Genomic DNA, 27,138 nt, shown 5'->3' with positions numbered 1-27,138 from the left:
TGCTCACTCTCACACCCGGACTAGGCCCTAGCCTAGTCCAAGAAAACCTTGATGTTTTTTCTCTTTTTCTGGCTGTCACAGCCAGGTCACAGCAGACATTTTGCTGTGGATCTGTTCCAGATTAGATTAAGAGGAGTTTAGCACCTCTTAGAAAATTAATGACAACTTTTTCTGCTATGATAGTTTGAATTTTAGGCTTCCATATTATGTTTTTTTTTAAATTTCATTTCTAAAGCCTGAATTTGGATTATAAACTTAAGACAATATAGTAAATCATTAGGCTAGATAACAGAATTAACTCATTATCACCTCTAGAAATAAATTCAACTGGAAGCTAGCCTACGTAGGCTAAGCCTAGTTATGAATGTGAGAAACAGCAGCAGCAACAGCCGCAGCAGCTTCTATTCTTGGACGACGTGTTTTTCAGTCACACACATGAGAGAGAGAGAGAGAGAGAGAGAGAGAGAGAGAGAGAGAGAGAGAGAGAGAAGGAGAAGCGCACGCGGGTTGAGGAACTCGGCTGTCTTCTTTATTTCCCGCGTTACAAATATTAAAAGTGGATATATCAATCACACACAGGGGTAAGTAGGCTCCTCCTCTGATGCTGTTGACAATTTCGAGCAAATAAGGCTCTCCTGTTTTGTTGTACAACGTTTTATCGAAGGCCCCGCACTTGTTTAGTCCAGAACTACAATAAACTACACTTCCTGCATGAACCTTCAGAATAAAACTATGTTTGACTAGCGTATGCCTACCACCCATACGTCAATTAAAGGGGGAGTCAGCGATTCAGGAAAATGCTTGTTTTCATAATCACTTTTTGTTGAAATCAGTGACCATCACAAATGTACACGTTTACAGAGCAGAGCCTAGGCTGCATACATAACAGGAAAAGACTGAACTATTAAGTTGTACAGACAAATGGTTAGTTTAGCTGGTAGTGTAGCCTAGGCTACTTGTAATATTTCATAAATGGCAGAGAAACACAACTGTATAATATTCTTCCCCTTAAAAAAAGTTTTACATTCTTCACAAATCCAATTTCTCATATTAAAGGTGAAGTAAGTGGTTTATTTATGTTAATATAGCCTAAGTGTTAAATCGCTCTTTATTCATACAGTGATCACTTTCATAATGTGCGCGTTTCATAAAGCCGATTTCTCAGTCGCCCGCTCTGCGTGTAATCGGCTAATAAACTTTTCGGGGGATCCCGAAATTAATATCCAATCACAAGAGAGAACGCTATAACCGACACCCGTCTCACCCATGGTCTCACTGCCGGTGCACGCCAGAGCGACAGATGGGTGAATTTTTATGCGCCTACAATGGCGGAGCAGGTAAAAATCCTTCCCAATGTCTGTTTTGATGGTTTTTATCATGTTTTTAATCATACTTATGGATCTTAGATGATGCTAGATGACTCGCTGCTTGAAGACCGCAGTGCATTAATGTGGTGACATAGGGACGAGCGAGGGGACTGCTAACTGCAGTAACTGACAGGAAGTTAGCTAAAAGAACCATTCCGCTTACAGCACCTTTAATCAGCAAGAATAAAAATAAAAGTTCAAGTTGTTAGTGCACAGCAGTAAAATGCATACAGGCCCCACTGTATTAATATGTGGTTTTAACAGCCTCTCTCAGGATTTATCAAGGCTGTTGTTACAAAATCAAGTCTTTTCTTCTTTTGAAGAGCCGTAATACTTGGCATGTTTCCATTTTTTCCATAACGTCAGATGACTTGAACTATAACAGGCATAAGATCACCTCACCATGTATAAACCAAAGAGAGTCTTCAAGACTGTATTTTTCTAAAATCCAAATTAATTACCCTGACCAGATGCCCCTAGTAAAAATCATGACTTAATTTGATTAGCTGGTTTCACATGTTCATGTCTGTTGGCACCCACACTTGTTGTAGGCAAGATCAGGGAGAGTTCAGTTGCAGCAAGGCCAGTGTCAGGGGGCTATTTACGTTGACATACCATTCATCCAGCTAAAAATACACATACACATTCACTTCCCCCCTTTTAAAAGAGTCTTGCAATCAGTTGCTAAAGGCACACAGTGGCTGCCAGAGACAAACCGCTAGTGAACTCCTGTGTCAGAGATGTGAGCATGATTTTTTGCAATTTTTTTGTTGTAGCTTATTCTCTGAATGCTGATGTCATCTGGGCCCACCATCTTCAGCTGTCTTCCAACCCACCCGGCTCCAGTTAAACATGTCATCTTCATATGCTGCTGCTATATCAGCCCTTTATTCAGCCAGCTCTTTAAATCCACCCATCAAAGCCAGCCCTAAGCCCGCCTCAGACCCAGCAGGGAGTCCTAAACCTTCCTCCCCGCCCAGCAAACCGGCCCACTGCCCTCCAGATACACAAAAACATTCACATCCACCGGAGCCTCTGCAATGTTTTGATGAGCAACAGGAGGATCCCGCAGAGTATGGCATAGGTAAGGCAGCACCCCAAAGTCCAACACAACACAGTTTGAATGTTTTTCTTTTAAGATATATATATATTTTTTTGGCATTTTTATGCTTTATTGATAGTGTAGAGACAGTTGAAATGGGGCAGAGAGGGGAGTGACATGCAGAGAACGACCGCGGGCTGGAATCGAACCTGGGTCCGCTGCTGGCCGAGGCCCATGGAGGGGACGCCTTACCAACTGAGCTAAAGGTGCCCCCTAATGTTTTTATTTTAATACAGTCAGTAATACATTGTGTTGCAGGGGGTTACTACCGTGTAGAGATTGGAGAGATTTTCGTCGACCGTTACCAAGTGGTTAAAAAGTTGGGATGGGGTCACTTCTCTACTGTGTGGCTCTGCTGGGATATGGTGTAAGTACAGCTTTGGCCTTTTTGAGCTTTCATAATATAACATAGTAGCATAATGTTTTGGAAATGTTATATGATATAAACATAACAGTAGCTAACTACCATACTTGTTTGCATGCAGGAAAACACGTTTTGTGGCTCTGAAGGTGGTGAGGAGCGCTCAAACCTTCACAGAGACGGCACTGGATGAGATCAAACTTCTGAAATGTGTCAGTGTGACCACTTTGCTTTTGCTTCAGATACAAAAAGTTTTTAGTCATCTCAGAGTACACTAACAATAAGCATAGCATGTAGTAGACAAGGCTAGAGTGTTGTTAATATTTTTGAAAGTCGGATCAATACAAAGCAAATACTGCCTTCACTGTGTTGTTTGTAGAACAGGATGATTCACTAATAAGTGAGACATATTAGCATGACATGCTATTGCTCATGCCATTGAAAAATACAAGACCAGTTTAGACCTCTCTCTCTCTCTCTCTCTCTCTCTCTCTGTCTTTCTCTCTATGTGTGTGTTTGTGTGTGACAGAAATTGTGATTGAGTTCGCTGACTGCTTTGTGTCTTGGTGATATTAATTGGCTGCTCAGCCCATCTGCAAGGATTTTGTTATTATTATACCCATACTACGACGTCACCAGCATCTCACAAGCTAATATAATTGGAATTAAATCAAAATATTTGCCATGCTGTTGAATTATAAATGTTAGAACATCATTTGAAAACAGTATGATTGTTTTTATAATTAATATATGTTTAAATGTACGTTGATATTAACAAGTCCACTACATGACCATCAGGTAAGGGACAGTGACCCCAGAGATCCAAAACGTGAGCGAGTCGTGCACCTCATTGATGACTTCAGGGTGACTGGAGAGAACGGAGAGCGTATCCTTTACAGAGACTAACATACTGTATAATATAATCTCTGTAGATGAACGTTCACCTGTGGTTTTTGTAATGTGCTTGAATTCTGCTCTTACCACCAAGACGACTTCCAACTAAAGTTGTAGGACTTTGTTGTGTTAACGTGTTTCCGCCTTCTCTCAATACCCAATAGCTTTTAAACTAGTAAACAAGTCCCTTAACTGTTCACCAGATGTATGCATGGTTCTGGAGGTGCTGGGTCACCAGCTACTGAGGTGGATCATCAAATCCAACTACACTGGCCTTCCTCTGCCCTGCGTTAAGAGCATACTCAGACAGGTTCTGTGCCAGACTTTTAATCCATCCTAAATCCCCTTTTGTTCACTGCTGACTGAGCTATTAACAGATTATCTTTTATTTTTTGCTCCTCATTGACAGTGACTGTTTTTTTTCCATTCTTTATCCCAGGTTCTGCAGGGTTTAGATTACTTACACACTAAATGCAAGATTATTCACACGGACATCAAGCCAGAAAACATCCTCCTGAGAGTGGGCAATGATTACATTCAGAAACTGGCGGCTAACACCAAGCTGTGGAACCTGCCCCCACCCTCTGCTTTTACAAGCTCCTCAGGTAAGTGTGTGGCTACATTAGCAATCACATGTACACCTGAGTTCATTTAGAAAGGACTATGTGTTACATGAATGTTCAGGTACAATGCTGATGGAGTTGTTGCCTCCAAGAAGGTATAAGATTCAAAAAAATTATTCACTGCTGTTTCCATTTTCACTTATTTTCACACTGTGCATATGTTCTCTGTTGATGTTCTCACTTCCTGCCAGTGAACATAAGCTCAAGAGAAAAACAGGTGTGCTACCTTTTTGTGTTCATTATTATTTCACTTATTTAATCATTTTGAATATTTCTTATTTTGTTGGAATTTTATATTGAATGTAGCGTTTCTGCTATGACTTCCTAAGACTATGTCCAACTTGTTGGGGAAGCTGACTGGGGTTTTCCACACTCTTGGGGAGTGGGTAAGATCCATGTTGTGGTTTGCTTTTTTGCAATTGATCCCTTGAGTTGCATCTTGACAACATCCAATGCCTGGAACTCACTATAGGACATGTGAAATCATGAAAAAGCCAAGGCTTCTAACCAACTAATTTTGTCAAACTAAAGTCCCCGATGAGCATACCGTATCAGGGTTTCAGCTGATTCTGTTTTATATGTAGGCTAATTATCATGACAGTGAAACTGAAGAAGCAAGAGATTTGCAACTTAAGTAATCTAAACACACATTTATTTATTCTGTTAATATTACAGCAACTCCATCCTATGGTTATTCGAGCCACTCATTTTCACAAATAGTATCTTGTTGTCAAATCAAAAAGTACACAAAGTAGTATTTCATTTTTTAAATCTGGGTTGAATTAGGATTTGTAAATACAGGGAGATCTAGTATTTTTGAGTTTGGCATCGGTATCCACCATATACATTCTATTGTACTTTTGCTGTCAGACGAGGAGGGTAGAAAACAAAACAATACGTTGGGAAAGCTACAATATCTCAGAATAAATAAGTATTTATAACTGTCACCATTAGAAGCCAGGGATAAAAACACTAGTCCCTGATAATATTTGGCATGCTGACTGACCTGCTTTGAATTTATTTTCGAATGCGCTAGCTAACATCATGGTATATAACACTGTTTTGGATATGCTGGTAAAAGAAGTTGTTACAGGTCATAGAGTGAGCTTCTTTAATATGTGAATGATAAATTGTTTCCAATGCTACCATTAGAGGGAACCAAAGTAAGGCATTTTCAAATTTGACACATTGGCTTTACATTGCATGCTTTGCTTTACTTTCAAAATGATAATTCATTGAGCTCTTTTTTAGATTAATTGTTTTACCCCAACACCAAATTCTGATTGTTCCACATCCACACAACAGTCCAGCAGGGTGTCAAGGAGCCCGATCAAGCGTCTGACGAGGAAAGACAGGGCCAGACGGGGACAGGAGAGTGCAGCGGACCACGTTCAGAAAGACAAACTTCACGTGTCGTTCTCTGACGATGCCCCCCCTGCTCCCTCTGGCAACCTAGGCGCCACTTTTCAGTCTAAGCTCACGGGTCTCAACCTCAAGTTGCGGAGACGGACCCTGCTGCTGGATGACGGACAGGACGCTGCTCCACACGGCCACAGACACTCCATGCGCTCGCTGACAGACCTCAGCACAGACGCTCCTGTGTCTGGCTCCAGATCACTGTTATTACATCAGACTGCAGACAAAGAGCCACCTCCACCTTCACCCTCATCTCGCAATGGTCAGAATTATATATTTTTTTCTAAACTACAATGTCTGCAGTTTGTTGAGTATAGCTAACATCCTTACCTTTGTTGGCATATTTAACATAAGCTAATTTGTTACATAACATAATACCATATAGATTAACTAGCATCATCGGTGCACTCAGCGTGTATCCTAGTCTGATCTTTCTTAGCTGTCACATTCTTTTTTATGTAATTTAGGTATCAGTGATTCAGGTGGACTTTTGGATCTACTAAAGCCCCAGAATGCTGATAAAATCCTCATCAAGATTGCTGACCTGGGTAATGCCTGCTGGGTGGTGAGTGATGATCAAACGACCAAACTCAACCTGAAAATCTATTAAAAAATAACAATGAAATAGCTTCATCTTTGAATTAGAAAGCTGTCAGCAAGAGTGTACCTCTTTCATGGTTTCAAAATCCTATGACTTTGACAATTCAGCATTTTAAAATCTAGATCCTTACTTATGCATTAAAATACACAGTGAGAATAATGCTGATTGGTCAATATTTATGGGAATACCTAAACCCCACGTAAGACTCTTGAATGATTCCTGTATGTAGCTATTTATCAAGCTATTAGATTTTGCAGGATTGCTTTCAGTTGATGTGTATGTCAAAATGTCAAATACAACTGCTTATGCTCAACAAAACAGACAAAATCACAATCATTCCTAACTAGAATCAAAATTGATCTGTCTAACGCAAGGAAGGATACAAAGGTCTCCCTAGCAATAGATAAACATGAGAAAAAAAAGGAATAAACTAAATTGCAGATCTCCCCTAAATGGCTTCCTGGCATAAGGTACAAAAGGTTAAACAAAGAATTGTTAGGCAATTTTAATGATCTGTTGACTTGCTCCAAAATCTTGCTAAACTAATGACAATCCCATCATCCTAAGAATGGTAGCATGCCATTGTTGGCACAAAGTACCAATGTTTACATGTGAAGTCTCATAGAGCTGTAGGCTAGAAAATGCTATAGACTTAAGTCTTTCTAATGTCAATGTTAATCATCATATGTACTGGTCATTTAAAGGTGTAGTGTATAGAATCTATTGGTTTTTAAACCTCAGAATTAGACTTTTATATATCCGAAGAAAGAAAACGAACGCAAAGCTCACACCAGATCAGTCTGGTCTCACGCTTGTCTTCACTATATGAAAAATCAGTACTATAGAATAAATAACTAAGTACATATTCACCTGATCACTTGATATTGTGGAAATACTTGAAGCTGTTTTGAATAATGCCCTCTTTAGTTTAGCTTATTTTCCTTGAAGGCCACTGTAGCTTCTGTAAATTCTCTGAAAGGGAGGGGTCAGCATCGGATAGTTGCAATCTTTAATCCCACCACTAGATGCCACTAATTACACACTGAACCTTTAATAGGAAACATTAAATCTCATCTCAATTCTCTCGTCCTCAGCACAAACACTTCACAGAGGACATCCAGACGTGTCAGTATCGCTCGGTGGAAGTTCTGATCGGTGCTAACTACGACACACCGGCCGATATTTGGAGCACAGCATGCATGGTTAGTCCAGCCTGCATATATGTGTATTTTTTTAAGCTATGTTCTTAATTTCTCCATTTTAAACATGTGTATTCCCAGCAATGCCATATATAGATGCATAATAACCATAGTATTCGTTCCTTTATGTGTACTGTAGGCTTTTGAACTGGCCACAGGGGACTATCTGTTCGACCCCGATTCAGGAGCCACATTCACCCGGGAGGAAGGTTTGTGTTGTTCACTACATCCCTTTTGTTTTGTCCTTGATGAAAATAAAATGTGCTTAAAACACATATTATCTGCCCCCTATTGTCTCAGATCACATTGCCCACATCATTGAGCTGCTGGGACCCCTTCCAGCCCAGTTTGCCCTCTCAGGGAGAAATTCCAAACAGTACTTCAATCGTAAAGGTATAATTGGATTTAATTGTTACAAATACAGTAATACTTTAGAAACGCTTGTTTTATTTCATCATACAGCATCTGGTATTTGGACTCGGACGCAACTAATATTTGATATATAGGGGAGAGTGGGGTGAGGTGTGCCAGTGGGGAAGTTGTGCCACCCCTTGTTTCTAGAAAACCATAGAAGAAATTGGAAATGTGACCACATATTTAAGAAGAGCCATCCATTTGACTCATCCTGTAAATAAGGGAGAAACATGGAATAAGATATAAGCACATTTAAGATAAAAAACAGTTTTTTGCCCTCAAAGTAAAATTTCCATGATCAGGGTTTTTTGATTATTGTGTCTGAACAATTATAGACACGTTTGAAAACATTTGACACATGTTTTAGCGCTTTAGTATGCTACACTTTGTGTCTATATAGTTAGCACGATGTCAGCCGTAAACTGCTGCATCATGATTATTATCCAAAATTCTGGTGTTGGGGTGATTTGTACTAGAGGGCCTGGGGTGATTTATAAGTAAGTAAGTAAGTAAGTATAATGTATTTACAAAAGCACATTTATAACAGTTTATACTGTCCAAAGTGCTGAACATAGTGCATTCAGTAGGTACAAAATGAAGGTAAAATAACAATAACAAAAATAAAAGACATACAGTCATATGAAAAAGTTTGGGAACCCCTCTCAGCCGGCATTATAATTGACTCTGCTTTCACAAAAAAAATATAAAAGTGGTATGTCTTTAATTTACCAGGAACAGCTAAGTACTGGGATGTTTTCCAAACAAAGATTTTTTGAAAAGCAGTATTTGGTTGTATGAAATAAAATAAAATGTGAAAAACTGGCTGTGCAAAAATATAGGAACCCTTGTGGTTTTGTTGATTTTAATGCCTGTAACAGCATGTAAAACTGATGACTTTAAACACAAAGTTGGTTGGATTATGTTGTTAAGCCTTGAACCTCATAGAAATGTCTGTTTAATCATGAGAAAATGTATTTTAGGTGCCTAAATGCAAGTTGCACTTCTCTTTGACTCTCTGCTGAAGTGAGACAGAATGGGATCATCAAAACAGCTCCAAAAAGATCTGAAAAACAAAGACTATTCATTGTCATGGTTCAGGGGAAGGCTACAAGAAGCTTTCCCAAAGGTTTCAATTGTCAATTTCGACTGTAGGGAACATTGTCAGGAAATGGAAGGACACAGGCATAGTGGCAGTTAAACCCGGGCATGGCAGACCAAGAAAAAAACAGGAGCGGCATAGGTGGAGGATTGTGAGAATGGTTGCACACAACCCACAGATCACCTCCAAAGACCTGCAAGAACATATGGCTGCAGATTGTGTATCTGTACATTGTTCAACAATTCAGCACAATTTGCACCAAAACATCTGCTTTTTATAAAGACCAAATAACTTAATTTTTGTCTCATCAGTCCAAAGCATTTTCTTCCAATATGAAGCTGGCTTGTCTAAATGAGCTTTTGCATACTCCATGCAACTGTATCTGTGGCGTGGGCGCAGAAAGGGCTTCCTTCTCATCACCCGGCCATACAGATGTTTTGGTGCAAATTGCACTGAATTGTAGAACCATGTACAGATACACAATCTGCAGCCATATGTTCTTGCAGGTCTTTGGAGGTGATCTTTGGGTTGTGTGCAACCATTCTCACAATCCGCCGCATATGCCGCTCTTGTACTTTTCTTGGTCTGCTAGACCTGGGTTTAACTGCAACTGTGCCTGTGTCCTTCCATTCCCTGACAACGTTCCTTACAGTAGAAATTGACAATTGAAACCTTTGGGAAAGCTTCTTGTAGCCTTCCCCTAAACCATGACAATGAATAATCTTTGTTTTTAAGATCTTTTGGGAGCTGTTTTGATGATCGCATTCTGTCTCACTTCTGCAGATAGTCAAAGAGAAGTAGAACTTGCATTTAGGCACCTAAAATACCTTTTATCATGATTAAACAGACCTTTATATGAGGTTCAAGGCTTAACAACATAATCCAACCAATTTTGTGTTTAAAGTCCTCAGTTTTACATGATGTTACATGCATTAAAATCAGCAAGACCACAAGGGTTCCCATATTTTTGCACAGACAGTTTTTCACATTTAATTTTATTTCATAAAACTAAAGACTGCTTTTCAAAAAATCTTTGTTTGGAAAACATCCCAGTACTTAGCTGTTCCTGGTAAATTAAAGACATACCACTTTTATCTTTTTTGTGTGAAAGCAGAGTCAATTAAAATGCCGGCTGAGAGGGGTTCCCAAACTTTTTCATATGACTGTAAATCCCAGACATCCACATATAAACAAAGATAGTGCAGAGGTAAGATAGTTAATGGGGAGGAAAAACCAGGGTGTACAGATGGGTTTTGAGCCTTGATTTAAAGGCAGAAATGGAGGGGGAATCGCATATGCCAGGTGGCAGTTAATTCTACAAGGGCGGAGCAGCTAGTGCAAAGTAAATTTCTGAGAGTTGTGCCATTGGAATGGCTGTATACTCTGGTCACCAAAAGAAAGTGATTGTCTACAGTATCTCAGAAGAGACTGACATCTCCATTACACTTAACAACACCACTGATGAGAGTTCAGATGGCCAGAAATATGATGATGGTGACTTTTTCATTGTGAGCTATGCAGGTAAAACCATTAGATCTGCTAGGCCTTGTTTAAGAAAATTGTCCTTCAACCTTTGTAAAATATTTACTTTAAATCTTAAACAATTGATTTTTTGTCTATTGGATTTGTCTTGCATTACAGTTTATGAGATATATATCAATGGCACAATTTACCCCATGGTATTCTCTCTTGTGGCACAACTTACACCACAAGACAACTTTTTTTCCGAAAGCTATATTTCTTATACAGTTTATTTCAGATCCAAAGTTATTGTTGCCGGAGATGCACAGCACCCTGAAATATATTATGTACATACAGTATTTGAGTTGGAGACATAACTGTCAAGGCCTCATTTCAAAGTCACTTTGAGTAAAAAGTGGCACATCTCATCCCGCTCTCCCCTATATATATATATATATATATATATATATATACACTCAACAAAAATATAAACGCAACACTTTTGTTTTTGCTCCCATTTTTCATGAGATGGACTTAAAGATCTAAAATTCATTCCAGATACACAATTGTACCATTTCTCTCAAACATTGTTCACAAATCTGTCTAAATGTGTGATAGTGAGCACTTCTGCTTTGCTGAGATAATCCATCCCACCTCACAGGTGTGCCACATCAAGATGCTGATCTGACATCATGATTAGTGCACAGGTGTGCCTTAGACTGTCCACAATAAAAGGCCACTCTGAAATGTGCATTTTTTTGCTTTATTGGGGGTCTGGGGACTCAGAACTAGGGTTGCTGAAAATTCCCGGAAATGACCCTTTTCAATTCCCGGGAAAAAAGAGCCTCCTCCCGGGAGATCCCGGGAATTCCCGTTAAACCGGAAGTGCCTTTTTAATACTTTATTTTGTGCCCACGTACTCGGCCGAGTGGTTTATTGGGCACGTTATAGCCTCATAAGCCCAGGGCAGACTGGATGCTAGCTCTAGAATGAACTAAGGGCATTAAAAGTTAAGTCATCTAAAGGCGTTTTCAGACGGGAGGAGACGTTCTGTCTACAGGTGCACTCGACATGGACCGGCGGAGATAGGAGGCTCCGCGAGGAAACGCCGTGCGGTAACCATGGAAACAACTTTTGTTTACAACCCTGTGTCGCTGCTGTTAAATATCTACTCATATTGTTAACATTTGTTTAGTTAATAAGTGGATTAGTTATTCAGTTTGGTTTGGTTTGGTTTAAACGTCTACTTTGTGGATTAGGTCTAGGTTTCACTTTAGTGTTTGGTGGAAGGAACGGGGCGAACAGCGATGCTCCAGCTGTTTCATCTCATTAGATTCATGTCGCTACAAGAGAAAGCAGCAAAGGAAACAGGCTGCTTTATGTTCATCATACAATCTTGACTTGAATACAGAAGAATGGTGAATATCACCATCTCATTGAGGAGAGAAAAGTAAAACACTGTTCAGCTGTGCCAGGCTGCCAGCGCGTGTGTGTGTGTGTGTGTGTGTGAGAGGAGCACAGACGTGACAGTTTAGTTGTAGTGCGGCCGCTTGTCGCTCCGTCTGTAGAACTGCAACTCTCTCCACTCGCATGTCAATAGCTGTGTTACAGACGTAACAAAAGTTTAGTGCGGCCGCTTGTCGCCACGTCTGTAGAACGGTAGTGCGTCTCTCTCCACTCGCATGTCATTGAAAATGTATTACCAGACACGTCAAAAGCCTCCCTTCTGAAAAGGCCATGATGGCGAGAGTATATTTTATTAGTAAAGGCCACTATTAATGAATTAAAATAATAAAAAAAAAACGGGAGGACGGGTCCCGTGGCCAATTCCCGGTACTCCCGGACTGACTCATTTCGCGGGAATCTCGAAATCCCGGGACCCGTCCAGCAACCCTACTCAGAACCAGTCAGTATCTGGTGTGACCACCATTTGCCTCATGCAGTGCAACACATCTTCTTCGCATAGAGTTTATCAGATTGTCAATTGTGGCCTGTGGAATGTTGGTCCACTCCTCTTCAATGGCTGTGCGAAGTTGCTGGAGACGGCTTATGGTGGAGAAATGAACATTCAATGCACGAGCAACAGATCTGGTTGACATTCCTGCTGTCAGCATGCCAATTGCACGCTCCCTCAATGCTTGTGGCATCTGTGGCATTTTGCTGTGAGACAAAACTGCACATTTCAGGGTGGCCTTTTATTGTGGACAGTCTAAGGCACACCTGTGCACTAATCATGGTGTCAGATCAGCATCTTGATGTGGCACACCTGTGAGGTGGGATGGATTATCTCAGCAAAGCAGAAGTGCTCACTATCACACATTTAGACAGATTTGTGAACAATGTTTGAGAGAAATGGTACAATTGTGTATCTGGAATGAATTTTAGATCTTTAAGTCCATCTCATGAAAAATGGGAGCAAAAACAAAAGTGTTGCGTTTATATTTTTGTTGAGTGTATATATATAGGTCCTTCTCATATAATTAGCATATTGTGATAAAGTTGATTATTTTCTATAATGTAATGATAATAATTGAACTTTTATATATTTTAGATTCATTGCACACCAACTGAAATATTTCAGGTCTTTTGTTGTTTTAATACTGATGATTTTGGCATACAGCTCATGAAAACCCCAAATTCCTATCTCAAAAAATTAGCATATCATGAAAAGGTACTCTAAACGAGCTCTTAACCTAATCATCTGAATCAACTAATTAACTCTAAACACCTGCAAAAGATTCCTGAGGCTTTTAAAAACTCCCAGCCTGGTTCATTACTCAAAACCGCAATCATGGGTAAGACTGCCGACCTGACTGCTGTCCAGAAGGCCATCATTGACACCCTCAAGCAAGAGGGTAAGACACAGAAAGAAATTTCTGAGCGAATAGGCTGTTCCCAGAGTGCTGTATCAAGGCACCTCAGTGGGAAGGAAAAAGTGTGGCAGAAAACGCTGCACAACCAGAAGAGGTGACCGGACCCTGAGGAGGATTGTGGAGAAGGGCCGATTCCAGACCTTGGGGGACCTGCGGAAGCAGTGGACTGAGTCTGGAGTAGAAACATCCAGAGCCACCGTGCACAGGCGTGTGCAGGAAATGGGCTACAGGTGCCGCATTCCCCAGGTCAAGCCACTTTTGAACCAGAAACAGCGGCAGAAGCGCCTGACCTGGGCTACAGAGAAGCAGCACTGGACTGTTGCTCAGTGGTCCAAAGTACTTTTTTCGGATGAAAGCAAATTTTGCATGTCATTCGGAAATCAAGGTGCCAGAGTCTGGAGGAAGACTGGGGAGAAGGAAATGCCAAAATGCCTGAAGTCCAGTGTCAAGTACCCACAGTCAGTGATGGTCTGGGGTGCCATGTCAGCTGCTGGTGTTGGTCCACTGTGTTTTATCAAAGGCAGGGTCAATGCAGCTAGCTATCAGGAGATTTTGGAGCACTTCATGCTTCCATCTGCTGAAAAGCTTTATGGAGATGAAGATTTAATTTTTCAACAAGACCTGGCACCTGCTCACAGTGCCAAAACCACTGGTAAATGGTTTTACTGACCATGGTATTACTGTGCTCAATTGGCCTGCCAACTCTCCTGACCTGAACCCCATAGAGAATCTGTGGGATATTGTGAAGAGGAAGTTGAGAGACACCAGACCCAACACTGTGGATGAGCTTAAGGCCGCTATCGAAGCATCCTGGGCCTCCATAACACCTCAGCAGTGCCACAGGCTGATTGCCTCCATGCCACGCCACATTGAAGCAGTAATTTCTGCGAAAGGATTCCCGACCAAGTATTGAGTGCATAACTGAACATAATTATTTGAAGGTTGACTTTTTTGTATTAAAAACACTTTTCTTTTATTGGTCGGATGAAATATGCAAATTTTTTGAGATAGGGATTTTTGGTTTTTCTTAACTTTTTTGCCAAAATCATCAATATTAAAACAATAAAAGGCTTGAACTAATTCAGTTGTGTGTAATGAATCTAAAATATATGAAAGTCTAATGTTTATCAGTACATTACAGAAAATATTGAACTTTATCACAATATGCTAATTATATGAGAAGGACCTGTATATATTCACTCAGGTCACTCAAATGGCCATGCTTAAAACATATTTAGCTTTTCATTTCATGAATTTTTTAGATGCATTGGTTTAGAGATTTTTCTTAACCTGTGCAGGGCAACTGCGACGCATCTCAAAGCTGCAGCATTGGAGCTTGCTGGAGATCCTGTTGGATAAGTACGAGTGGGCACGGGATGAAGCCGTCCAGTTTAGCTCCTTCCTCTTGACAATGTTGGAGCTGCTGCCCGAGAAGAGAGCCACAGCTGCCCAGTGCCTGATGCACCCTTGGATCATCTCCTAGGACATAGCAGCTCTGTCTTGTTTTAGAGCCAAGGGGACTCCCTGTCCAGGAGCAGGCTTGGACACATCGCACAAGACGTTGGACTCCGACAGATGTACAGTATAGTAGTCTGGTGCTGGCATCATGAGCACAGCTTTAAAAGAATATTTACTAGCCTGAGTTAGAGCATATTTTTCAGGTTAGGTCGCTTAGTCCTTTAGTACAGTATATTAACGGCAATCATATCTAATTAATTCACAGCAATTACAAAAGAGAAGGATTGTCCTCCACACAATCATACAGATTTTGAATTTCAATAAACTGACATAAAATGTGTTTGGTTTGATTTTTTTTAAGACTACTACATGAGGAACGTGCCGTCAAGTGGTTTTTGCATATGTATTCAAAAGGTAGTGTTAAACTAGTGGGAGGTTTGAGATGGACTTATTCAAACAGCAAAGTCTCAGAAATGTCAACCGAGAGGATTTCCCTTATGACTCATTCATAAAAAGGCATTCTATAGGCTATGTTTATAATGAGTTGCATCTATTTAATAGTAAACAATTGTTTGGTGCTTTTGGAGAAAAAGGTACAACAGAAAATGTAAAAAAATTCAATTAAAAGGAAATTAGGTACTACCATAATTACTGGTTGCATCGGCACTTGTGGTTAATCTGAGGAAATCCTTTAATCCCAAGTAAGAATTCCTCCCTCATTTATAGTCAACCCTGAGTGTGTGAATGTGTGTGTGTGTTTGGAGTGTTGCAATTTGGCCTCTTGTGCACGCCCCGCATGGTCACATTCAGCAAATATCTGAGAGGGGGATGGAAGAAAGAGCAGGGAGGAGTTAGTCTCATGTAAACGCAGGCATAGGTCCTGGCTCCTGCTATTAGAAAAACTCAGATTTTCTTCCAGCGGCGAGAGAAGGTGAGAAGAGGACAGGGAGTATCGCTTTCCCACACATGTGAGTTCATTTTATTTTTTACATTGTGTAGCCTTTTAAAAATACTGTTCATTAGGTTTTGTTTTTCATGCCAAACAAGTGGTCTGTTTTGCTTACTGCTAGTATTTTGAAGTAGACAGGTATGTTGATAATGTTTACATTCTTATCCTGTTTTAATGTTTACATTTATTTGAATGCGATTTGCATAGAGGTTGAATTCTAGTCAATAATATGCACAGCATGCAACTTGTGCAGTCATCTCTTTACACATTGATAAATAATGCAAGTGCATGTTTATCGAGATATTCCTTGACATCCCTTTCTGCATTTCTGTCAAAATCTCTTGTGTATGTTGAGAGGAAGCCAAAGTAAAGGTTACATCCCCAGTGCTCTGCCTTTTGTGACACTGCTCTTAACCTCTCAGCAGTTGCCATGCAACTCAAACTCCAAATCAAAAGGAATTACCTCAACTACCACTGGTCTTTCACGGTTGTATTATGAGTGCATGGTAATGCCTCTTCTAGCTGTGTGCTCCGAGGCTTTCCCACAGAAAAGGACCCTGTTTAGGATTCTGGTTGTGCCTTCTCTCTTATTTTTTGATCTGTTCTATTCTTCCCATTTTAGCTGCCCTCAAGATAGCCTACATTAAAAAAATAATTGTGTTTGAGAGAAGAAAAACTGCACCAAAGAGCACATTTTGTTCTCAAGCGCTTATTGCATTCCATCTGTAATAATATCCGCTGGTCATACGATCAAAACAATGTGTGGGGGTGTGAAGCCTGGACCTGGCATCAGAAGCAGCAGCAGCTGATAAAAATACAGGAGCTGTAACATTATTGAACACTGCATAGTAAACACCCATCTCATTAGCAAATACACAAAGGGAGAGACGAGTGTGGAGGGATATGAGAGCGTGGTGATTTAGAAGCTATCCATTCCTCATTATTACAATGTAGCCTATGCACTGTGGTTAGAGGGATCTTGTAGTTAGGGGTGTAACCGTTTAGTAGGCTAAATCATAACCGTTTAGGAAAAATCAATAAACGAAAACCTTTTTTAATTTTTTTTTCTCTTCAAAGTTAAAATTTTCTTTTTTTCAAAGTTTTTAAATATGTTCTGTTGACACATTTATTGATTTTACATCACTAATAAACTAATTGGGAGGATAAAAGCTAGTCTGCCGAATCTGTCGGTCCCTCGGCGTGTGTGTGTGTGTGTGTGTATCGGCGCACACACACACGGGGAGTCTTTGTGCTCGGGCTCGAGTCACAGCCTCGGACGATCGATGAAAGATAACCTAAAGATTAAAGTTACCCGGTTGACGTGAACTACGTAAGTGGCCCGAACTGTATAACACCTGTTCAATATGCATAAACGTGGACATGTAGAAAGCGATAGGCTATAGGCTATTAATCAGGAAATTAATGAAGGGCGATAATGACGGCGAACACATGACATGCGAACGTGTGTGTGTGTGTGTGTGTAGGCTACATGGACCTTTTATAAGAGGTGTGTAAACGAGCGTAGTTATTCGACTGTGTATTTACAGCATGGACATATAAAGAAAGGTTTACAGGCGAACGAAAGCGTATGTGTGTGTACGCGCGCTTACAATACGGTGGGTGCACAAGGACAATGACGTCACGGTCAGACATTTTTGTAAACGTTCACACCCCCCCCTACTTGTAGTCTAGAAGAGGTTACGCAACGTACCCCTCTCCCATAGACCAAGCAGACACAACTGGTTATACGCCCACCCAGGGAAGACACACACACACACACACACACACACACACACACATTCTTGTCTTTCCCAATTGTGGGGTCCACCCATTATTCCCCCCATTGTGGGGTCCACCCTTTCCAGTGCTCCTACAGCTCTGTAAAAAATCAGGGAAGCTAAAAAAAAATTCTTTTTAATTACCAGCACTTCAAATTTAAAGATTTCCAAACTTTTGTCCAAAAAGTTTTTTGCCCAATTATGGGGTCCGGTTTCTAGCGTAAAGACCTTGTGAGGTCCAATTGTACACACACATATTACTAGCACAAAAACGTTGTGAGGTCCACTTGTACACACATATTACTAGCACAAAAACGTTGTGAGGTCCACTTGTACACACATATTACTAGCACAAAAACGTTGTGAGGTCCACTTGTACACACATATTACTAGCACAAAAACGTTGTGAGGTCCACTTGTACACACATATTACTAGCACAAAAACGTTGTGAGGTCCACTTGTACACACATATTACTAGCACAAAAACGTTGTGAGGTCCACTTGTACACACATATTACTAGCACAAAAACGTTGTGAGGTCCACTTGTACACACATATTACTAGCACAAAAACGTTGTGAGGTCCACTTGTACACACATATTACTAGCACAAAAACGTTGTGAGGTCCACTTGTACACACATATTACTAGCACAAAAACGTTGTGAGGTCCACTTGTACACACATATTACTAGCACAAAAACGTTGTGAGGTCCACTTGTACACACATATTACTAGCACAAAAACGTTGTGAGGTCCACTTGTACACACATATTTCTAGTCTTTATATCTTCACGAGGCTCAAAGAAACTAGCAGAAGACATTAGTAATTTCCATTGTTTCAATTTTATTCTCAAAGAATAACGTTTATTTTTTACTAGTCAACTCCCTTCAAACAGAACAGAAAAAAAGGTGTAGAGCCTCAGAGATGAAGCTAAGCAACTACTGACAGATACACATAACAAGCTGCAGCGACTAGCAGAGCTGGTGAAAAACTGAGGAGAACCAGAAGAACTTGCTATTAATCTGCATTCTCCTCGACATACAAAAACTGTACAATAGACAAAAAAGGCGATCAAACTATGCCTGGGGGTGTTCCTCAGCACCTCTAAACATTGTCTCCTTGATCTTCTCATGCAACTCTTAGCTGTTATTGGAGTACTGGTGTAATGATTAATGATGTAATGGTGTCATTTTTTTGGTTGAACTCCTGAACAAAACCAACTGACAAGTCGTTGAACACAAAAGTGAAAAAAAAAACTGACACTTTTCAATATTTAATAGCACAGAACTAATACATGGTCTATAAGCAGGGTCTAGGCAGTAAACCTGGTGTTGAATTCAGTAATGTGACATTTCAAGGATTATGAACAAAGGGACTCACAGGACAGCAGCGGTCTCTCCTTGGCCTTTTGGCCCCCATTTCACTCTTGGGAGAATTGCACTCTGTGCTGTCATCAGTTGAATCGTAGAGACTATTGGAAAAATCTGGTACTCTATCCTTCATCTGCAAAAAATTAGTTTTGTCAAGGTTATCCAAATTTTTTAAATTAAATTAAATAAATTAAAAGTTAAAGACGTGAGGGAGAATGTGACTTCAACTATCTTATGTTATTCAGAGATTCAGATGCCTACCAGAATACTTTTGGTCCTTTTCAGCATTGGCACGAAATATGATTGCTCACTGGAATGAGCTTTTAGAGAATCAGGATCGTCAGTTTCATCAACTAAAGTTGAATCTGAATGGTACTGGGGTCCTGAAGAATCTGATTCACTATCCAGCTGGTGATAAATGTATGTCAATGTATTGTTATCCACTTTTCTTGACATCGTTTGGAAAAGATAAAAAGTGAAACACAAATATAATGGCATTCACAGTATCTATGTAAATTCATGTTTACTTTCCTTACCTTTTCTGGAGCAACTTCCATGGAATCATCACTGTCAGAATAATCCACTAGGGAAGTTACTTGGGAAGTAAACACCTGAACATACAGAAAATAATCAATTTGTGAGCAAGCATGACTTGACCCTTGTTACATTTGACCTGCTCAGGAAGTTTGACAGGCTTTTTCTCAATTAAGTAAAATCAATTTTAGTTATTACACTACTCCTGTACTAACCCCCGGTTAGTATTTCTGACTGGAATACTTTTGAAAAATGAGATGTCAACATCCTCCTGAATTGCTAATTTACTGAACAATCCGAGTTTACGACTGCATGGGGTAGTTCGTGAACAAACATGATGACTTTGAAAATCCGGAATGTAACACAGTTTCAGGAAGCAGTGTCATCCCTTCGCTATTACCTGTGTCCCAACATTATCCGCAAAATCGGACTCGGTAGGTGAAGTGTCTTCTGCAGCAGGGAGCTTCTTGGTCTCTACTTCCACTGCAGGAAACGGACTGATCGGCACCTGGAATATGAGATCAAAACACAATGTATTCAGAGGAAACCGATATAAAGCACTTTATTTTGATCGTTTTATGGTAAACACGTTAATTTATGTGAAAGCGGTTGCTGAACAGCACAGAACCTAAAACCAAGCACATGACATGATCCCATGTAGAGGCATCAGCACATCTCAGGACAAATACAAGAGGATGCAGTGGATATTTTCAAAATACCCTTGTCAATCTTGCACCTGCTCAGGAAGCTTCAAATTGCATATCTAGAAACTTGAGTTTAGATATTGACAAGTGTTTTCTTAATGAAGTAAAATCAAATTCACCTAGATAAAAACGGGAGGGCCCCATAAGGCCAGACTAGAAAAGAGTGTGTAACACTGGCTTCCTGAAAGGGAACTATGAAAAAAGATATTTCAGCTCATAGAAGTAGATTCTTTTCAAAATACCCTTGTTAGACTTGCACCTGCTCAGGAAGCTTCAAATTGCATCTCCAGAAATGTGAGTTTAGATATTGAAAGGTGTTTTCTTAATGAAGTTAAATCAATTTCATGTAGATAAAAACGGGAGGGCCCCATAAGGCAAGACTAGAAAAGAGTGTGTAACACTGGCCTCCTGACAGGGAACTTGAAAGACTGATTTCAGTGTCAGGGGCCCCACAAGGACAAAACAAGAAATGTACAACAGTGCGATGTTACACTGCTCCTGCACTATATCCCGCTTAGTATTTCTGACTGGAATACTTTTGTAAAATGAGATGTCAACATCCTCCTGAATTGCTAATTTACTTAACAATCTGAGTTTAGGACTGCATGGGGTAGTTTGTGAACAAACATGATGACTTTGAAAATCCGGAATGTAACACAGTTTCAGGAAGCAGTGTCATCACTTCGCTATTACCTGTGTCCCAACATTATCCGCAAAATCGGACTCGGTAGGTGAAGTGTCTTCTGCAGCAGGGAGCTTCTTGGTCTCTACTTGCACTGCAGGAAACGGACTGATCGGCACCTGGAATATGAGATCAAAACACAATGTATTCAGAGGAAACCGATATAAAGCACTTTATTTTGATCGTTTTATGGTAAACACGTTAATTTATGTGAAAACGGTTGCTGAACAGCACAGAACCTAAAACCAAGCACATGACATGATCCCATGCAGAGGTATCAGCACATCTCAGGACAAATACAAGAGGATGCAGTGGATATTTTCAAAATACCCTTGTCAATCTTGCACCTGCTCAGGAAGCTTCAAATTGCATATCTAGAAACTTGAGTTTAGATATTGACAAGTGTTTTCTTAATGAAGTAAAATCAAATTCACCTAGATAAAAACGGGAGGGCCCCATAAGGCAAGACTAGAAAAGAGTGTGTAACACTGGCTTCCTGAAAGGGAACTTTGAAAAAAGATATTTCAGCTCATAGAAGTAGATTCTTTTCAAAATACCCTTGTTAGACTTGCACCTGCTCAGGAAGCTTCAAATTGCATCTCCAGAAATGTGAGTTTAGATATTGAAAGGTGTTTTCTTAATGAAGTTAAATCAATTTCATGTAGATAAAAACGGGAGGGCCCCATAAGGCAAGACTAGAAAAGAGTGTAACACTGGCCTCCTGACAGGGAACTTGAAAGACTGATTTCAGTTTCAAGGGCCCCACAAGGACAAAACAAGAAATGTACGACAGTGCGATGTTACACTGCTCCTGCACTATATCCCGCTTAGTATTTCTGACTGGAATACTTTTGTAAAATGAGAAGTCAAAATCCTGCTGAATTGCTAATTTACTTAACAATCTGAGTTTAGGACTGCATGGGGTAGTTCGTGAACAAACATGATGACTTTGAAAATCCGGAATGTAACACAGTTTCAGGAAGCAGTGTCATCACTTCGCTATTACCTGTGTCCCAACATTATCCGCAAAATCGGACTCGGTAGGTGAAGTGTCTTCTGCAGCAGGGAGCTTCTTGGTCTCTACTTCCACTGCAGGAAACGGACTGATCGGCACCTGGAATATGAGATCAAAACACAATGTATTCAGAGGAAACCGATATAAAGCACTTTATTTTGATCGTTTTATGGTAAACACGTTAATTTATGTGAAAACGGTTGCTGAACAGCACAGAACCTAAAACCAAGCACATGACATGATCCCATGCAGAGGTATCAGCACATCTCAGGACAAATACAAGAGGATGCAGTGGATATTTTCAAAATACCCTTGTCAATCTTGCACCTGCTCAGGAAGCTTCAAATTGCATATCTAGAAACTTGAGTTTAGATATTGACAAGTGTTTTCTTAATGAAGTAAAATCAAATTCACCTAGATAAAAACGGGAGGGCCCCATAAGGCAAGACTAGAAAAGAGTGTGTAACACTGGCCTCCTGACAGGGAACTTGAAAGACTGATTTCAGTTTCAGGGGCCCCACAAGGACATAACAAGAAATGTACGACAGTGCGATGTTACACTGCTCCTGCACTATATCCCGCTTAGTATTTCTGACTGGAATACTTTTGTAAAATGAGAAGTCAAAATCCTCCTGAATTGCTAATTTACTTAACAATCTGAGTTTACGACTGCATGGGGTAGTTTGTGAACAAACATGATGACTTTGAAAATCCGGAATGTAACACAGTTTCAGGAAGCAGTGTCATCACTTCGCTATTACCTGTGTCCCAACATTATCCGCAAAATCGGACTCGGTAGGTGAAGTGTCTTCTGCAGCAGGGAGCTTCTTGGTCTCTACTTCCACTGCAGGAAACGGACTGATCGGCACCTGGAATATGAGATCAAAACACAATGTATTCAGAGGAAACCGATATAAAGCACTTTATTTTGATCGTTTTATGGTTAATTTATGTGAAAACGGTTGCTGAACCGCACAGAACCTAAAACCAAGCACATGACATGATCCCATGTAGAGGTATCAGCACATCTCAGGACAAATACAAGAGGATGCAGTGGATATTTTCAAAATACCCTTGTCAATCTTGCACCTGCTCAGGAAGCTTCAAATTGCATATCTAGAAACTTGAGTTTAGATATTGACAAGTGTTTTCTTAATGAAGTAAAATTTTTATTTATTTATTTATTTAACCTTTATTTACCCAGGCAAGCAAATTAAGAACATAATTCTTATTTTCAAGTGCAGCCTGAAGGGGAAGAGGGAGGGGAGTGCTAAAAGTGAAAACAAGGTTATATATATATTACACTTTTACAAAAATATATAAAATACACTTTAAAAAAATTCAATATAATACAATACAATAAAATAAACAGTTAATCAATAGGGTATGACAAGAAGGGCTACTAGCAGGTGCAGGAGTCAACTAAGATTTTATGCAGATTTAGTTTGAAGACAGAGAGAGAGATGAAGACAGAAAGTTTAAGGGTGTTTTGAAGGGTGTACCAGTCAAAGGCTGCAGCGAACCGGAAGGCACTGCGTCCAAAGACAGTGCGGACTGTGGGGATGGAGAGGTTGATGAAAGCACTGGACCTTAGATTACGGGCAGGGTGGGAGAGGTGTAGAAGAGAAGAGAGGTAGAGAGGTGTTATGCCGAGAATGGATTTGTAGATGAGCAGAAACCAGTGATGGAGCCGTCTGGTGTGAAGGGAAGTCCAGTCTACCAGGTTGTAGAGGTCACAGTGGTGAGTGGTGAATGGAGCCCCTGTAGCAAAGCCGATGGCAGAATGGTGGAGTGGGTCCAATTTGCTGAGAGTGGAGTGAGATGCAGTTCTGTAGATGGTGTCACAGTAATCAAAAATGGGCAGGATGGTCATTTTGACGAGTGTGTGTTTGGCTGCATGAGTGAAGGAGGCCTTATTGCGGTAAAGGAAGCTCAGACGAGCTTTGACTTTTGATTGTAGGTGCTTGATGTGGGTGGTGAATGAGAGGGATGAATCCAGCCAGAGGCCAAGGTATTTGTAACAAGAAACAAATTCTAGTTCAGAGCCGTCGGCACAGAGGATTTTTGGGACAGAGGTGGGAGCGTGTTTCCGGTCAAAGATAATGCATTTGGTTTTTTTGGTGTTGAGGAGAAGATGAAGGCTATGGAAATGCTGTTCTACAGAAGTGAGACTGTGTTGTAGTGTGGCCGCCACAGAGGGGAGAGAAGGGCCCTCTGAGTATATGATGGTGTCATCAGCATATAGGTGGATCTTGGAGTTGCCTGCATTCCTGGTTATATTGTTAATGTAGATGGAGAATAGTGTTGGGCCTAAAATCGAACCCTGTGGCACCCCTTTGGTGATGGTGAGAGGGGCTGATTGGAAGTTATCCGATTTAACTTGCTGGACTCGGTGGATTAAGTAGCTGGCAAACCAATTGCAGGAGTGTGGTGAAAGACCGATGCTGGAAAGCCTCTGTAGGAGGATGGGATGGATGACGGAGTCAAAGGCCTTAGAGAGGTCAATGAAGGCAGCGATGCAGGTCTGCTTGGAGTCCAGAGAGGAAACAATATCATCGAGGACCTTCAGCGTGGCTGTGATGCACCCATGGCCTGGCCGGAACCCAGACTGCAAGTTGGACAGGATGTTGTTGGAGGTTAAGAAGTGGCTAAGCTGTTTATGTACCAGTTTCTCTAAGACCTTAGCCAGGCACGGCAGGATGGAAATAGGCCTATAACAGTTGGGATCAGAGCTGGAACCTCCTTTGAAGAGAGGGAAGACAAGTGCGGATTTCCAGTCTACAGGGAAGATGGACAGTTCCAGAGACATGTTGAAAAGCCGTGTGATGGGGACAGCAATGACAGGAGCAGCAGCTTTTAAAAACATAGGCGCGAGCCCGTCAGAGCCAGCTGACTTGTTGGAGTCCAGTTTGGTGAGATTCTCTAGGACTTCCGCGGTCGTAATGGGTCTGAAGGAGAAAGTGCCAGAGCTGGAGGTTGTAGGTGAAGGTGAAAGTGAAGGAGCAGCAGTGGAGGGCTTAGTAGGGAAAACATGAGCTGAGTTAACAAAATGCTGATTGAAAAGTGAGGCCATATGAGACTTGTCAGTAACAACAATGTCACCAAAGGTCATTGCATCGGGAAGGTGGGGTGAAGTGAGCTTGTTTTCCATGGACTTAACCGTTTTCCAAAACTTCCTGGGGTCAGAGCCGCAGGATGCAAATTTGTCCAGAAAATGAGTGACTTTAGCTTTTCTGACGGCCTGAGTGCTTTTATTTCTGCATTGCCGAAAGGCAAGCCAATCAGCAGGAGACTGGGAGGAACGGGCTTTCTGCCATAAGGTGTTCTTCTGGCGAATTAAAGCAGCCAAATCACTTGAAAACCAGGGCTGAAACAATCCTTGATCCGTAATTTTAAGAGTGGAGCGTGTTTATTGATGATCTGACTGAAAGTTGATTTGAAAAAGGACCAGGCCTCCTCCATAGTAGGGAGAGTATTAATTGTGTCCCAGCTCACTGCAGCAGTGTCGTGGAGAAAGGCTTCCAGGTCAAAGTTCTTCAGGGAACGTTTGGAGACGATCACAGGTGGGCGCTTAGCTGAGGAGGCGGAGCGCGTGCAGGCAATAGCACAATGATCACTCAGATCTTGACTGAAAACACCAGATTTATAATTAAAGGGGGCGTTCGTTAGTATAACGTCTATCAGCGTAGCAGATGAAGGAGATTTTAGATTGAGTCTGGTGGGCTCTGAAATAATTTGGTAGAGGTTTAGGGCGTCAAATTGCTGAACAACCCGATCTGGGGGGTTAGTCATGTCCCAATTCAAGTCCCCCAATAAAATGAACTCGGAGGAGATGTGTGGGGCCAGAAGTTCACTGAGAATAGTTAAAGAACAAAGTGGGGCAGAGGGTGGTCTGTAGCAGACAGCAACAGAGAGAGAGAAATTGTTGCACAGTTTGATCTTTAACACTAGCAGTTCAAGTAGCTTAGGAACAGATTTTGACAGAGCAACAGTACATTGCAGATGATCTTTAACATACAGAGCAACACCACCTCCTTTAGTTGCTCTGTCCTGCCGAAATACATTATAACCCGGGATGAAAATGTCAGGATTGGCAATGCTTTTTTTAAGCCATGATTCAGAAATAGCAAGAACATCAGGTGTAACAGTGTGAACCCAGGATTTCAACAGGTCAAGTTTAGGTAACAGGCTGCGAATGTTAATGTGCAAGAAACCCAAACATGTGCGATCACAGAAATCATTAAATGCCAAATGAGGAAGACCCAGAGCTTTACGTGAACAGAAGTCAGTGAAACTCAGGTCTTTCGAACAGGAGTTTACATTAGAGCATGGATCATTGACAGGCATAGGATTAATAGTAACTACAGGACCAGGGTGAACATGAATATTACCAGACAGAATTAAAAGCAGAATAATCAGAGCCCGACAAAAGGGTGACAGAGAGCCATAGTGGTTCTTTTTTGAGTGTACATTATTGACAGAAGGCAGCAAAGTCATTCTTTGGAGCAGTCTCATTACATGACATGCAATAAGAGGTAAGATAAAATACCTGGTTTCATTAGAAGGAAGACCAAGTAGTCTGGTTAGCAACAAATTTGAGTCTCTTTCGAGTGCAGAGTCACTTGCTGTTACTGGGGTGGGTAATGTTATATGTAAAGGATTGCAGGATTTGTGCTTGAATGAACAGTGGGATGGTGAGATTATGATGAAAAGCACAACAATAGAGTAGAACAGGTGTGCTTCAGCCATGGCAGGGACAAAGGGGAAGAGGTGTGCGTTTCAGCAAGCGACAATGTTAAATCCTAAAATGTGCAGCAATCAGACCAGGAAAATGGATTTCCTGTTAGCAACAAAAACCAGCAGAGGTGAATAGCAGCCAGGCAGTGGAGCTAGCAGGCTGACAGGCAGCAGAGTTAATTTGCAGGACAGCAAACAGCAGCAAAAGGCAGCCCAGAGGCGATGCTAGCAGGTTAGCTATAGCAGCATTAGCAAACCAGCAGCAGTGTTAGCAGGATAGCAGCAAGGCATTGGCAGCCTGGCATACAGCAGTGAAGGCAGCTCAGCAGCGGTGTTAGCAGGTTAACATGTGGTGAATCGCTCAGTTCTTTAAGACTCAAGATGGCCGCCGTGCAGTCACACAGGTTGGCAGGCTCTGTGTGTATGCCAAAAAAAACAACTAAAAACCTAAAAAGATATCGGCTTTTGCCATCTACATGTCTCTTTATTGCTTTAGTA

At 41.0% G+C, this 27,138-nt stretch overlaps 2 protein-coding genes across 2 annotated transcripts in view; both read left to right on the top strand.

Annotated features, from left to right (window-relative positions):
* Window positions 1–527: 527 nt before the first annotated feature.
* LOC307250008 (SRSF protein kinase 3-like) lies at window positions 528–14,893 on the top strand (the record flags this gene model as incomplete). The annotated part of the gene is made up of 15 exons (XM_080026931.1): window positions 528–581; window positions 2,144–2,451; window positions 2,728–2,836; window positions 2,955–3,042; window positions 3,629–3,716; window positions 3,928–4,034; window positions 4,164–4,329; window positions 4,539–4,564; window positions 4,677–4,733; window positions 5,653–6,025; window positions 6,231–6,328; window positions 7,459–7,566; window positions 7,703–7,772; window positions 7,864–7,956; window positions 14,709–14,893. Exons 2-15 carry the CDS (start codon window positions 2,220–2,222, stop codon window positions 14,891–14,893), a joined length of 1,800 nt encoding a protein of 599 aa, XP_079883057.1. The 5' UTR covers window positions 528–581; window positions 2,144–2,219.
* Window positions 14,894–15,736: 843 nt separating this feature from the next.
* The window catches only part of comtb (catechol-O-methyltransferase b), a 30,248-nt gene continuing 18,846 nt past the window's right edge, over window positions 15,737–27,138 (top strand). Inside the window, exon 1 of the mRNA XM_080025382.1 lies at window positions 15,737–15,836. Within this exon, the coding sequence (XP_079881508.1) occupies window positions 15,835–15,836 (2 nt within the window). The 5' untranslated portion in view covers window positions 15,737–15,834. The remainder of the gene's footprint in view (window positions 15,837–27,138) is intronic.

The sequence above is a fragment of the Ammodytes marinus genome, assembly GCF_949987685.1.
Source record: "Ammodytes marinus genome assembly, chromosome: 4".
Lineage (NCBI taxonomy): Eukaryota > Metazoa > Chordata > Actinopteri > Uranoscopiformes > Ammodytidae > Ammodytes > Ammodytes marinus.
This window is presented reverse-complemented; position numbering and strand designations above follow the sequence as displayed.